The following is a 13334-nucleotide window of genomic DNA, read 5'->3' as shown; positions in this document are numbered from 1 at the left end:
CAACTTATACCTCCTTTGACTCAGAACACCCCTGGCCAAGACTCCGAAGATCTGCCGCTTGTACCTTTGCCGCGAACTTGATGTGAGTCAACCCCACCTCGCGCCTAAACGATAAGTACTAAGGGTATTTTCTGCCCCTCTATTAGACGGAAAGGCCAAACAGCCAACTTTCTTTTCTTTTGCCTTGTCGCAACACCAAAAAAGAGACTGTCACCAACAATGTCTTCCGAGAAAGTTGATGCCCCCAAGGCGGCAGAGGGCGCGCCCGCCCAGAGCCTACCTTCAAGACCTGCGAAGCAGCCCAAGGAGAAGAAGGCTGGCGGCGGCAAGGCTTCGCTCGAGGTATGGGCTTGGACATGATTTCCATATTGAGGAACGATTAAATACTGATACAATGCGTTTTCCTTGCAGCTCCCTGCCCTGCCCGACTTCATCCAACACCGTATTGCCATTTTCGACAAGATCAAGGCCAGACGAGATGCCGAGATTGCTGGTGCGTCGCTGCAACAAATCACCCCACTATCGTCGTCTCTATGTTTTATTTTCCAGTTTACTGACATCTGGGCATGTTTATAGCCAAGCCTCGTGAGGAAATCATCATTTCCATGCCCAATGGCAAGGAGGAGAAGGGTATCTCATGGGAGACCACCCCCGGAGCCATTGCCAGGGGTATTTCCAAGTCACTCTTCGAACGCACCGTCATCTCAATGGTCGATGGAGAGCTGTGGGATCTTACGAGACCGCTTGAGAAGAGCTGCAAGCTGGAGCTGATTGATTTCGAGAATGAGGAGGGTATGTACAAGCAAAGACAAGTCGAAAACGTGAGACTGTTACCTGAAGAGCTGGGGCTGACTGGTGGATTTAGGCAAGAAGGTCTTCTGGCACTCTTCGGCTCACGTCCTCGGTGAGGCTGCCGAGAGACGATTCGGCTGCTACCTTTGCAACGGTCCCCCTACCACCGACCCCCCTGGATTCTACTATGATATGGCCAACATGGAGAAGTAAGGGATATTTTTCTTTGAGCAATTGGGCTATTTGCAAGTTGCTAACTGTTACTGTTTAGCCAAGTCGTTCAGGAGGAGGACAAGAAGGCCCTGGAATCTCTGGCCAACTCCATTATCAAGGAGAAGCAGCCCTTTGAGCGTCTGGAAATGACCAAGGATGAGCTCCTTGAGATGTTCAACTACAGCAAGTACAAGGAGTATTTTATCAACCAGCGAGTTCCTGACGGCACTCTGAGCACTGTCTACCGATGCGGTCCCCTCATCGATTTATGCAGAGGTCCTCATGTTCCTACCACCGGAAACATTAAGGCGTTCACCGTCCTCAAGGTATGTCTTTGCCGTAATGAAGTTTGGTGTGCGGCTTTTCATCCCCAGGTTTGCTGATACTGTTTATAGAACTCTGCCGCCTACTGGCTCGGCAACAGCGCCAACGAATCCGTCCAGCGAATTTCTGGTGTTTCATTCCCTGACAAGAAGCAGCTTGAGGAGTACAAGACTTTCCTTGAAGAGGCTGCGAAGCGCAACCACCGAAAGATTGGTTTGGAACAGAAGCTGTTCTTCTTCGACGAGGTTTCCCCTGGTTCCACCTTCTTCTTGCCCCATGGCACCAGAATCTACAATGCTCTGATGGAGTTGATCCGGGGCGAGTACAAGAAGAGAGCCTTTGACGAGGTCATCAGCCCCAACGTTTACAAGTCTGACCTATGGAAGACCTCCGGCCACTGGGGACATTACTCTGAGAACATGTTCACCTTTGACGTTGAGAAGGAGACGTATGGCTTGAAGCCTATGAACTGCCCTGGACACTGCAGAATCTTTGCCCACTCAGATGTCACTTACAAGGATCTGCCATGGAGGATGGCTGATTTTGGTGTTCTTCACCGAAATGAGTTCTCTGGAGCTCTTTCCGGACTCACCCGTGTGCGCCGTTTCCAGCAGGACGATGCTCACATCTTCTGCACGGTCGACCAGGTATATTAAGCAAGCATGATGGCATTAAAGACTGATTACTGACTGGTGGTAGATTCGTGATGAGATTGTGGGCGCTTTTGACTTCCTTTACAGCGTCTACGGACTATTTGGTTTCTCCTTCAAGCTGAAACTCTCGACCCGTCCCGAGAAGTACATTGGTGAGGTCGCCGTCTGGGACATGGCTGAGGCCAAGCTCAAGGAGGCCCTTGATAACTTCACCCAGAAGATTGATTCCAAGTGGGAGGAGAACCCCGGTGATGGTGCTTTCTACGGCCCCAAGATTGATATCACCGTGTACGATGCCCTGCGACGAGAGCACCAGTGCGGTACGATCCAGCTCGACTTTAACCTGCCCCAGCGATTCAAGCTGCGCTATGTCGCCTCCAAGGACGAGAGCGGCGCCAACCAGAACAGCAACGACCCCGAATTGCCAGTTGGCTATGCTCGACCTGTCATGATTCACAGAGCCGTTCTGGGCAGTTTCGAGCGAATGTTTGGTATTCTCACCGAGCACTTCGCCGGCAAGTGGCCATTCTGGATGAGCCCTCGCCAAGTCCTGGTTGTTCCTGTGATGCCCGCAGTAAACGACTACGCCAAGGAGCTTCAAACCATCTACCAGGAGAAGGGTATCTACATTGATGTCGATCTGAGCAGCGACACTTTCCAGAAGAAGATCCGCACTGGACAGCTGAAGCAGTACAACTTCATCTTTGGTGAGTAATATCTAGTCCTTTACTTGGAGGGAAATTTGGTTATATGGGAGCTACTACTAACATGGAGTGTCTTTTAGTCGTCGGAGCCGAGGAAGCCAGCTCACGCACCGTCAACATCCGAAACAGAGATGACCAGAGCACGCAGAGCAAGGGAGCTCTGATCCCCGTGGATGAGGCACTAGAGAAGCTGCTCGCCTTGAAGGTGGAGAGGAGACTTGTCAATTCCATCTAAGTGATTTGTTAAGCAAGAGCATCGGGACATGGGCGTCGGGATATGTGAGAGAGAAAAAATGTCGTCAGACCAACATGCAAGGCGTTTTTTTTTCTGACTCTGCGCATGCACACGTGGCTACAGGCATACCCAGAAAGACAGAAGAGGACAAAAGGGGATAGCCAGCGTTTGTACTTCCGTACTGTGTAGAGATCTAGAATGAATAAAGTAAAACCAGAACAAAAACGGGCACATGCGTAAAGGCTACGGAGTTCAGACTGAGCAGGTCGCAGCTGCGGGGGCAGTGAGAGATTCCGGCGTTATCAAGCATACAACGGACAAATGAAAAGGCCAGCTTTGAAAAGCTCTGATGAGTCGCGTGATGCTGCAAGATTTGGTGTAAAGGGGGAAACCGGGCGGGCGGCTTTGGGCATTCTTTTTTTGTTTATGCCCGTCGTGTCTTTGCGTCAACTCTGTAATAGAGGCACGCCAGCGTGTCCTCTTTTCGTTTCTTCTTGTTTCCTCTTTCTCATCTTTTCCCTTTTTATTGTCTCGCCCGTTAGGTCGGTCGCGTAAGCCTTACCGTTACACACACTTTTATAAATGTTCATCCCTTTAGCGCTGCTACATGCAATAAGAACTCAAATCTCACCCCCCAAGATGCACGGGGAGCACAAGGCTCGGTGAGTGTAAGTGGGCGGGTGTGAAATAAGCAAGTGTGGCCGCATGTATATGCATGTATAGTAGCAGCACGAAGATAGAGAGAGAGAGAGAATGGGAACCCGGGAAAAGAAAAGAAAGACCCCCGCGCGGGCGCCCACCAGCCCTTTTTTTTCCCTAATCCTACGGCACGCGGAAGCTGCACGTTGCAGTAGGCGAGCCGTTTAATAGGATGAAAAGATGTTGTTGCTGCAGGATGTGAGATATCAAGTTGGGGGTTATATTGAGAGAATGGGGGAAACTAGAGGATCTATCTCTCTGTCTTACAGCTCAAAACAAAATCTCTTGTTGCTGTTATTGTTGCTTTGTATATAACTTGATTTGAATATTACTACTTCTGTATAATGAACGATGACTGGGACAGTGAGGCTTTGTATGGTGGTGCAAGGGGATTTGAGATTGTTAGTGACGTGACAGCACGGGCGGACGGGCGGGACGGGATGAGACGAGCCGGCTTAGTCGTCTTTGTATACTGATTAGGCCTAATAGGTACATGCGTATTGTGTATCTACTAAGATTTTTTTTTTGCTTCTTTAATTTAAGGATCACATTAGAGTGGGTGGACGAGGATTATTTTGCTCCGTAGCGCGAAGGAATTAAATTGATTACATGTACATCGCTCTATATAGCATCTCTTATTCTCTTGCCCTATTTGTGTGCCTATGTCCGGGTGTCTGTGCTGAATTGTACTGCTCATGTGTAGATGATCGGCACTGACACAAAGAGGTAAGGTGAGATGATGCGGGCAAAATATATTTGTTTTTTGTTTTTTGTTTTTTTTTTTTTATAACGCGTAAAGAAGCACGTTCGATATTATACTGGGTATTACTGTATAATCAATTAACCAAAGGGATTGCGCGGCATGGGATTGTGCTGCGTGATGTGTCATATATGCGGAAAGAATTGAATGGAGCAGGAGATTACATGAATCGTGAAAGTGGCTTTCTGTTTTAGGGAAATGGTTGTAGTATGGCTGCAAGGAAAAGGGGAGTTTTGTCTGCTTGTTAATACTTGGTAAATAGGTATATATGCAAATATAAGCTAGGGATGATTTGAAAGCAAAGGATCTTGGATTATGGCCTCTTGTCAGCGGAAAACGGCAAGGCCAATCTCTTTTTTAGATGCGGAGTGATTCCTCCGGTAGATCAACTTCCGCGGAGAATTTCGTCATCACGGAATATTCATTGATTTAGTAAGATCAAGAAGTAAGATCAAGAGTTGAAAATGGGCAAAAGACGAGAGGGAGAGGGGGAGGGCGAAGATGAAGCATTTCGTACGGAGAACTGCCTACTATTAGACAAGGCCCAAAACCAACAGCACAGGTAAGGGGGGGGTTGCTGGGCATGCACAGCAATGCTGCGTTGGGTGATTATGGCTGGGAAGATACCCTGAGACGGCCAGAGTGTTCCTGGTGAAACGAGCCCAATGTGGCCTTTGCATGTCTCGTTTTTCGGATAAAGTTCCTTTTTCCCCATTTGAGCATTCAGCTCCCTTAGCAAATCACTATTAGTAGCAGTATCCTACGTCTTGTTGCCAGGAAGAGATAAGGAAGGAAAACGAAATGAGTGTGTGTATGCGCGAAAAATGATGACATGGGTGAGCTTGATGCCACCATGCAGAATCCTGCATCTGGCTGGCCAAAGAGGTACTTGTGCATACTGCTACTTTGTAGGCTACTTTGTCTACCTTGTAGACTATGTACGAGTACGCAGGTAGCCACCAAAAACAGAGCCAGTGAGAAAAAGAGGTTCTGCTGACAAGAAGGCTTGGCGTAGCACGAAAAGGGCGCCTACTACTAATAAGTAATACTGCCATGTAAATACAGAGCAGTCCATCTCTATTCTTGGACAATCTCTACTGGGTATGTACATATCTGCAAGTCTATAAGTTCTTCGGAGTTTTCTTACATAGTTCGGACTTTGATCAAGGTAGTAATCGGGCACGAGAACAGATGGAAAGCTAGAAAAGAAAACTAGAAAATTAACCGCGATTGCAGGAAACGAGGCACACGCAAAAGGAAGACGCGGCAAGGGGGGTAAAATGAAATAATACAAATTTGGCCATTTTGGTTTTTGTGATAGGTATTTCCTCAGTTTTTCTTAGTGGCCTTTGTATTTGCCTTTTGAGCCGTGCTCCGCAGACCGTTACCCCATATTGCGTTCGGTGCTCCGTAATACTAGTGGCAGCAGAAAAGCGAGCAATCAATCACCGCCGGCTATTATGCATACGAAAGGCTATTCTCTAGCCATTCCAAAGTGCCACAAGACTACGGAGGACTTCCGCAACTGGTAGGCGTATCCAGTTGTAGTACGCGTAAGGTCGAGAGTCTTGAATCGAATCGAAATACTATTGGATTTCTATACGAATGCAGGTTAGTCTCTGCGTATAGTATACAGGGAGTCCTACTGGTAGGTATAAGTAGAAGCATGCCTGCTGCTTCATGCTTCATGCTTCATGCTGCTTGCTGCTGCTGCTGTTGCTGCTGCTGCTGCTTCATGCTGCCACCTTACTCGTAGTGGCAAACATGGGCGGCTGCAGCAGCAGCCAGGGGACCATCTCCTCTCTGCTATCCTTTCTCAGCCACCAGACGGGCCAAACAGCCCAGAAGAGGCGGCCCTGCGTGGTGATGGATGGGCGGGCTGGCAGAACAGAGGGGAGGGGGCTAAAACGAGCAAGCTTATAGGTCATCTATCACAAACTACAAGCGCGACCGGTGAAGGAAAATATGGATCCTGCATGCAGGCAGAGCCCCCCTAATGCCTCTTGGATGCAACCAGACCCTCTCAGCTGGATGAGGCCGAGGCGTCGCGTATACACACACCTTGGTGCAAAGTAGTATTGCGTTCAAAGTTGCTAGCAAGGCCATCGTGAGCTTGAGGCGCTGGCTTTGCAGCTTGTGATATAGCATGATGCCGGCACAGGGTGCGGAGGATTTGGAAGACATGCACATGCAGCGAAGCCCAACAAAGGCCGTCTTTGGTCGTTGGGCGACAAACAAGCCGATTGATGCCGCAGCAGATTGCTGCTTTTGGGTATGGAGGGGTGGGAAGAGGCTCGCAGGAGCCGAAGAGGTTGCGAGACATAACGACGAGAAAAGAGGATGAGGATGGTGGCCAAGTCCCAAGGCTGAGAGAAGCGAAAGTCCGGTTGATCATCTATCCCCCATCGAGATGAGCCACAGACATCGCAGGGCGTTCTGCATACTGGTATACGGCAGTGCAACTACTGCTCTTACAGGCAATGGTGGGCGGGCGAAAACGAGATTTGGCAGCCAGTGTGTGGCTGTCATGCATATTTCCGCAATGCTGGATATTCCCACTGCGGTTTGAGCTGCATCACTCCCTGGCAGCAGTTCCGGAGCCCGGACTGCTGAGATTGCAAGCATCACCAAGGTATAATAATAGTCAGCCTGTCCCCAAAGAGGTATGCACTGCTTGTCTGCATGGTAGGCTGATCTGATAGGAGCATGACCACTACGAAGCATGCTTACAAGTAAATACTTCCCTTTTGGTTGGGCTCTGAGGTTGCCATGTGGCTTTGTTTGCGTATGATTTGCTTCCTCGGCTGCCTGCCCTTTGGATTTCTTCGTATCAGTACAGGGCAGCGACAACCGCAGCAAGCTGTGAGTTCCAGACGAATGAGTGAAATGGCGTGGCGTACCAAGTGTAATCCCGGTAATGCAAATCGTGCATGCGGCAATTTCACACAAAGCCTGCTAGTGAAATCAGGCCTCGAGAGGCCAGCACTATCATGCCGTGTCTGTTACAAGACTAAGCATGGTCAAGAGGAGCAAAAACAAAGAGGGCCAAAATGTGAGAGATGAGCGATGTTGGCTGTTGGAGGTTTTGGCCAAACTGCCCGCAGCGGAGAAATTGGGGGGGCCTTCTTTTTTTCCTTAGTGCTCCATACAGCACCCGGATCGGAATTGATGTGTATCTTGTTCGTTTTGGGGGCCAAGAGCGCCATCTGCTCAGCAGACACCTCGCCGTGCTGTCCACTGAACAGCATCCGGCGTATATCGGGATTATCATCAAACTGATCATCTGTAGCGCCGACGCCAGCACTCGTAGGCGGCCTGGCTGGTAAACCAGCAGGTGCTGTAACATAAGCCATTGCGCGCTCAGGCCAGCACCCAGAGCTATCGGGCACTCGCACCTATTGCCCCGAGCGTCAAGGACGGCCTCAGCGATATCCGGCCAGACGCCACCAGAATCCCTCCCCAGAGCGTTTCGCGACCATCGCCCCATCGCCTCAATGCGATGCTGACTATACTGGACTGGTGCTTTTCCAGGCACAAGTACCAGCACAAGTACAAGCACAAGCACAAACACAAGCACGGCGCCACTCGCCCGCTGGCCAATGCCGTGTGCGCATCCGTTGTGCGACTACTGTTGTGCAACACTCCAAGGGAGCCCGGGTTCTATGCGTCGGGCGTCGCACGTGTAAGTACAGTGAAGTTGAAAGGCTCAGAGATATAGACATTGTGCTAACCTAACTGCACTGAACTGCAGCAACAGACAGCACTGCGCTGCAAGGCGCTGAATAGCATTGCTACCCCAGTCATCCCATTCAGAGTACAATCTACAGAGCACAGGCTTGGACTCTCGTCCCCCCTGGCCAGCCTCTTTTGCAGGGATCAGTCCAGTTCACACAGGTGCTGCTAGTCCTGGCTATGGCGTGCGTCTCGGCCTAGAACGGGGATCGTCCCCTCCCTCAAGAAGCAAGTCGGTAATTTTCGCTGCGTGGTACCTGTGACCTTCGGGCCTCAAGGCTGTGTCTATCAACGGACCCTGCCCGGCTTGGCACCGATTTTAGCATCGCTCGGAGAATGCGCTCACCAGCAGACGGCACATATGATGTGTCTGATTTCTGATCTTTTCTCTCCTCTGCAATTGTCGCGACTCGCCCAGGCCACAGCCGGCGCTAAGTCAATCACCACAGGCGCGCTGGTTGAGAGAAGAGAGAAGAGAAGAGAGACAGCAGAGCAAAGGCGTGCCATTTGCCAGCCCGTCAGCGTCAGCCCTACGTACATACAAAGTAGAAACTCGAGATTGGAGGTTGTCGTTTGACTTGCGCGCTGGGTACGGGTACAAGACAGGACAAGCATAGTGACTAAAAGGCCAAGCACAAAGTCTGGGGGAGGGGAGGGGGCTTGACTCGCACCAGAGGATTGGCCATCGAGCACACGCTTTTTTTTTATCAGGTCCGGCCGCGGGCCGTATTAAAGTTGGCAGTCTATCCACAACGTCTGGGCGACGCTACCACGGCCTCTTCACCTCACTTCTACACCACAGCTTTTGCCCAGCAGTAGCACACGAGGCTGCTGGCCTCGGCGACGGGGAAACTACGCATCAGTCAGTACTACTAGTAGCCCACTCTCTTCATCTCTCATCTTTCATCGCCGTCGCCATCACCATCGCCAGATCATCACTACCGCCACTCCTCTGCCGCCAATCACATGCCCTCTGCCGCTGCAGACCACAGCCAATCCTTCAACGCCCGTTACGATCCTAATCATCCCAGCAGGCCCTCTCCGGCAGCACTATTGGCGACAGCCGGAGCCCCAAGCAGCGTCGGAAGGGAGCTAAACAGCGGCATCCTCGTCTCCGCGTCCCATCTCGTCTAACGGACGCTTATTATCCATTGGGCCGTGCTGGCGATTCGACCCCACGCGCGCGCGAGCCGTACGCTTATACCCGTCCATTTTCATCCTTTTTAATACTATCCCATTCCCTCTTAGCTGAGGCTGCGATAGCTGTGCAGCAGAGGCCGGGGAAAAGCGGCCACTTCGAGCATTAGTAGTCGAAGCGAACGTCCCAAGAGGCTAGTGCTTGAGCGAGTCAAGCAAAAGTCAGACCGGACACCTGCGGCTGAAAGACCACGAGCAAAAGAGAAAGGGCGGTATACCACCACTGCTGCTACCACCACCACTACCACCATCGCCACCACCCACTCAAGAACCTTGAGCGGTGGAAGAGGGACATCGGGAACATACCAAGAAGAGGTGTGACAAGGTTGCTGTCGCAAAGGCAAGGGCAGCGGCTCATCGACGAGGTTGGAAGAGAGTAGCGCATCCGACAGCTTGGGGGCTTGCACCAGATCAAGGTTGGTTTGAAAATCGACAGCCCCCCCCTCCCCTTGCTTCTGCATTCGCACCAGGGGATAAAAGAGCCACCGCCGGCAGCAAAAGACGAGGCCGGGACAAGGCACAGCTCGGGACGCAGGCCCGTTGCGCGTGTCGCTGCCGCAATCCCGCAACACCTGGCCACGAGCCTTGCTGTTGTCGCGGATAGTCATGCGACCCAAATCACTTTCATTACCACCAGATTGCGAGCTCGACGAAAACTGTATCTGCGACGGCCACGACGGCCATCATATTAACCATCCCAATTTCCACCACTGCTCGCAGCAGGATCACGAAGACGGCTTGGGCTGGAACCAGGCGCAGCATGCGGCCTTTGCATCGGGGAACAGCACAACCGACAAAATGTATTTCGAGCAGCACGAAGAGTATTATCACGAGCACCCCCAGGGTGGAATTCATCACGCACCCGTCGACGGCGGCTCTGGCAGCAATGAACTCGTACTAGACCTTCCCGCCAGCTCGTTTACTAATTATCCTTATGGAGTCCCATTCACATCTGCCCAGCACCAACCTCACATGCATGACAGCTACGATCAAGAAATGAGCGATAGCGATGGAGGAGCTCCAGTCAGCCACTTGAATGGGGCTGTCAGCGGCAATTCTATGGTTGAATCCAGCGCAGCTTACAACGAATACTATACCGATGGCCTGGCGGATGACGAAGGAGAAATGGAAGGGGAATATGAGGACGATGAAGACGAAGAGGACGATGAGGACGAGGATGAGGAAGATGACGAGGACGAGATGATGGACCAAGAGGAGGCACATGTGCCACCAGCCTCGATACCCAGCCTCTTGCAATATCTCCATCCAAGCAGCCAGATGCCATTGCCGGCCAATATGCCACAAGAATTGCTCGACGAAGCCCTCAACATACTTCTCCAACATCCCCTATCAGCTGACGAGCTATCACTCGATGAGGATGAGGAGCAGATGTTGATGGATCCTTTCCCTCCGCCTCACATGAGCAATCCAAACCCAAGCATATTGGGATCTGAAAACTACGGCCTGGTCGACTTCCTACGTGCTTGGGCATATGGAAACGTCCCGCTAATGTCCTTGAGGTTACCTCGGCCGGGTATCCGCAGAGTCTTGAAGCAAGCTAACAGCGGAGTGGAGCGTGTACATTACAGAGATCTGCGCGCCAATGGTTGTGATATGCAAGGGTTGGACTGGGACAGTATGAACACGGCCCGTCACTACGCCAGAGAAATTCGTCGACAAACGTACAGGAACTATGTGAACAGGCCTGGCTCTGATATTTACGTGAGTTATATAAGAGAATACTCTCCACACAACATGAAGGCTAGATTTTGTTCTAACCACCTTATTTGAAATTAGATTGAATCAAACGCCAAAATTCCTTCCACCGAGAATTTCTTCAGATTCAACAGGATGGACGTTCGACGAGACATTAGTCTTGCCCATTTCCAGCTCCGAAGCGTTCTCGCTTGTCCCACTCGAACACAAGCATTTTACCCCAGCGTCAATGGCATCAATGTGATGAATACGGCGACGAAAAGGACCACATTAGCCATGGATCTTCGCGCATTCTCTGGTATGACGGGTCCAGCAATCTCAACTCTCGATGCCGGCTGCGGCCTACTGATGAGCGGTACTTTCGGCGGCGACTATTACCTGCAGTCGCTGAGCGCTGAAGATAGAAGGAGCTACTCCGAGGGGCAGATATCTACCAACATTAGCGGCATCACCAACCACATTAAAATATACAAGCCGAGGAGATCCGACAGCCCTGCCGCTGCTATCGCAAGCAATGACAACCGCTTCCGCCTCATGGACCTCCGGACGGAAAAATTTACCTCTACATTCACATACCCTTTTGCTCTGAACTGCTCGGCCATATCACCAGATGGTCGACTGAGGGTCGTTGTGGGCGATGACTTGAATGTCCTAATCACCAATGCAGAGACGGGAGAAATCCTGCAGCAGCTGAGTGGACACCGAGATTACGGGTTTGCCTGCGACTGGTCAGACAATGGCTATACCGTTGCCACCGGATTCCAAGACAAGACTGTCAAGATCTGGGACGCTCGTCGTTGGCACAATTCAAGTGGCGTAAGCTCGCCGGTCCACACAATAAATACTGAGATGGCCGGTGTCCGAAACCTGCGCTTTTCGCCAACGGGCTGCGGCAAGCCGATCCTGGCTGCTGCCGAAGAGGCTGACTATATTCATCTGATTGATGCCAGCACGTTCAGCTCTAAGCAGACCATCGACATATTTGGTGAGATTGGCGGCGTGGCATTTACCAACGAAGGCCAGGACTTCAACGTTCTCTGCTGCGATGCTCACCGTGGCGGTCTACTGCAATTTGAGCGCTGTAGCTACGGAGTTGATGAGCCTGTCTCAGGAGGACGGGAACGATCTCCCCCAGACGATGAATCCTCGGCCACTTGGAACGATTCGCAACACCGCCGACCGCCGCCCCTCATGGATGGTCCCAGTATATTTTAATCAAAGCAACTGAAAGGACTAAATACCCATCCGGTGATGAAGCTATGATTCACTTTTCATTTTATTTTCCGCTTTCCTTGCTACCTCCTCTCGTCACTTTTTCAAGGAACTCCGTTTGACTTGTACATACTTTACACAGACCTCGCATCTCCTCCCTTTTCCTCTACCTATGAGTCATGACACTTTATTTATTCTCCCATTTTTACCTCTTTTTGAGCTCGGCCCATTTTAGCCTGCATTTTCTCGATTTTCTCTGGCATGGTATCTTTGACACCTTATCCCTACACAAAAGGCTGTTGACTTGTTAAGAATTGAACATATTTATGTCCTGGGTTCTGGTCATAGTCAACTTGCCATGGGAATTCATGATGATCTTTTTATCTCTGCATTTTTTTGGATACTCGTTTTATTTATTCCCCTTGTCGTTATATGAGTGTTTAAAAAAAGGAAAAAAGAAAGCAAAAAATTTAGAGGTGGTTTTGGGAAAATTAGGCGCCCTCCTTTCTCTTCTAAGAAAAGAAACGAACAGAAAAAAAGCGTGGCCTCGTAAGTAGCCAATCTTACTGAGCCGAGATTGCCCTATCATCCTTTGGCCGTTTTCTTCTCTTCCCTTCTCTTCTTCTCTTCTTTTTCTCCTTTTTTTTCGTTTTGTTGGGTTTCACTAAGCATGGCACTTGGGTCAGATACATGAGGACTTACAAGTAAGGGTTTGAAGCGGTCCTTTTTTTTTCTGTTTTTTTTTTCATTCTAGCCTTTTTCTTGTTGTTCACGCTGTTTTCTTATTTTTCTCTTCAGCTTCTTCCACGTGTGGCATGAGACAAGATTGTTTCTTCTGCCTCGTGGTCGAACTATGGCCATATTTTCAATTCAAAAATTTTAGGGTTTATGTCAGGAAGATGATTGAGGGAAATATGTGTAGCCTCAGGTTAGGAACAAAGTAAGGGCGGACTTGAAAAAGAAAAAACACACAATGGTATATATCGTAGGCATATAGGACGAAATGGTTTTGATCTCTTTTCTCTTTCCTCGCTTGATTTGTTTTACCAAGGTTTAGCTTATTTGGTGCTATAGCTAGGTGAAGAGGTGTAGTATGT

General features: G+C 50.2%; 2 protein-coding genes across 2 annotated transcripts; both read left to right on the top strand.

Annotated features, from left to right (window-relative positions):
• On the top strand, nucleotides 1–3082 carry GGI43DRAFT_243994 (threonine--tRNA ligase THS1). The gene is made up of 8 exons (XM_083200726.1): nucleotides 1–342; nucleotides 412–493; nucleotides 577–792; nucleotides 866–1001; nucleotides 1064–1331; nucleotides 1401–1976; nucleotides 2029–2689; nucleotides 2767–3082. The coding sequence occupies exons 1-8, from the start codon at nucleotides 220–222 to the stop codon at nucleotides 2919–2921; spliced, it is 2217 nt and encodes a 738-aa protein (XP_083064036.1). The 5' UTR covers nucleotides 1–219; the 3' UTR covers nucleotides 2922–3082.
• A 6239-nt stretch (nucleotides 3083–9321) lies between these two features.
• GGI43DRAFT_244085 (quinon protein alcohol dehydrogenase-like superfamily) lies at nucleotides 9322–12402 on the top strand. Its single transcript, XM_083200727.1, has 2 exons — nucleotides 9322–11031; nucleotides 11107–12402. The coding sequence occupies exons 1-2, from the start codon at nucleotides 9916–9918 to the stop codon at nucleotides 12238–12240; spliced, it is 2250 nt and encodes a 749-aa protein (XP_083064035.1). The 5' UTR covers nucleotides 9322–9915; the 3' UTR covers nucleotides 12241–12402.
• Nucleotides 12403–13334: the final 932 nt, after the last annotated feature.

This window comes from Trichoderma evansii, assembly GCF_050947405.1.
Source record: "Trichoderma evansii strain SZMC 28006 chromosome Unknown GGI43scaffold_3, whole genome shotgun sequence".
Taxonomy (NCBI): Eukaryota; Fungi; Ascomycota; class Sordariomycetes; order Hypocreales; family Hypocreaceae; genus Trichoderma; species Trichoderma evansii.
Note: the sequence above shows the minus strand (reverse complement) of the source record. Positions and strands in the feature narration are given on the sequence as shown.

Excerpts from the sequence above, each read along its gene's own strand:
- GGI43DRAFT_243994 (XM_083200726.1), top strand. The coding sequence starts at position 220 with ATGTCTTCCGAGAAAGTTGATGCCCCCAAGGCGGCAGAGGGCGCGCCC. Across the intron at positions 343-411 it reads GCGGCAAGGCTTCGCTCGAG|CTCCCTGCCCTGCCCGACTT; the intron begins GTATGGGCTTGG and ends TTTTCCTTGCAG. Across the intron at positions 1,977-2,028 it reads TCTTCTGCACGGTCGACCAG|ATTCGTGATGAGATTGTGGG; the intron begins GTATATTAAGCA and ends GACTGGTGGTAG.
- GGI43DRAFT_244085 (XM_083200727.1), top strand. The coding sequence starts at position 9,916 with ATGCGACCCAAATCACTTTCATTACCACCAGATTGCGAGCTCGACGAA. Across the intron at positions 11,032-11,106 it reads GGCCTGGCTCTGATATTTAC|ATTGAATCAAACGCCAAAAT; the intron begins GTGAGTTATATA and ends ATTTGAAATTAG.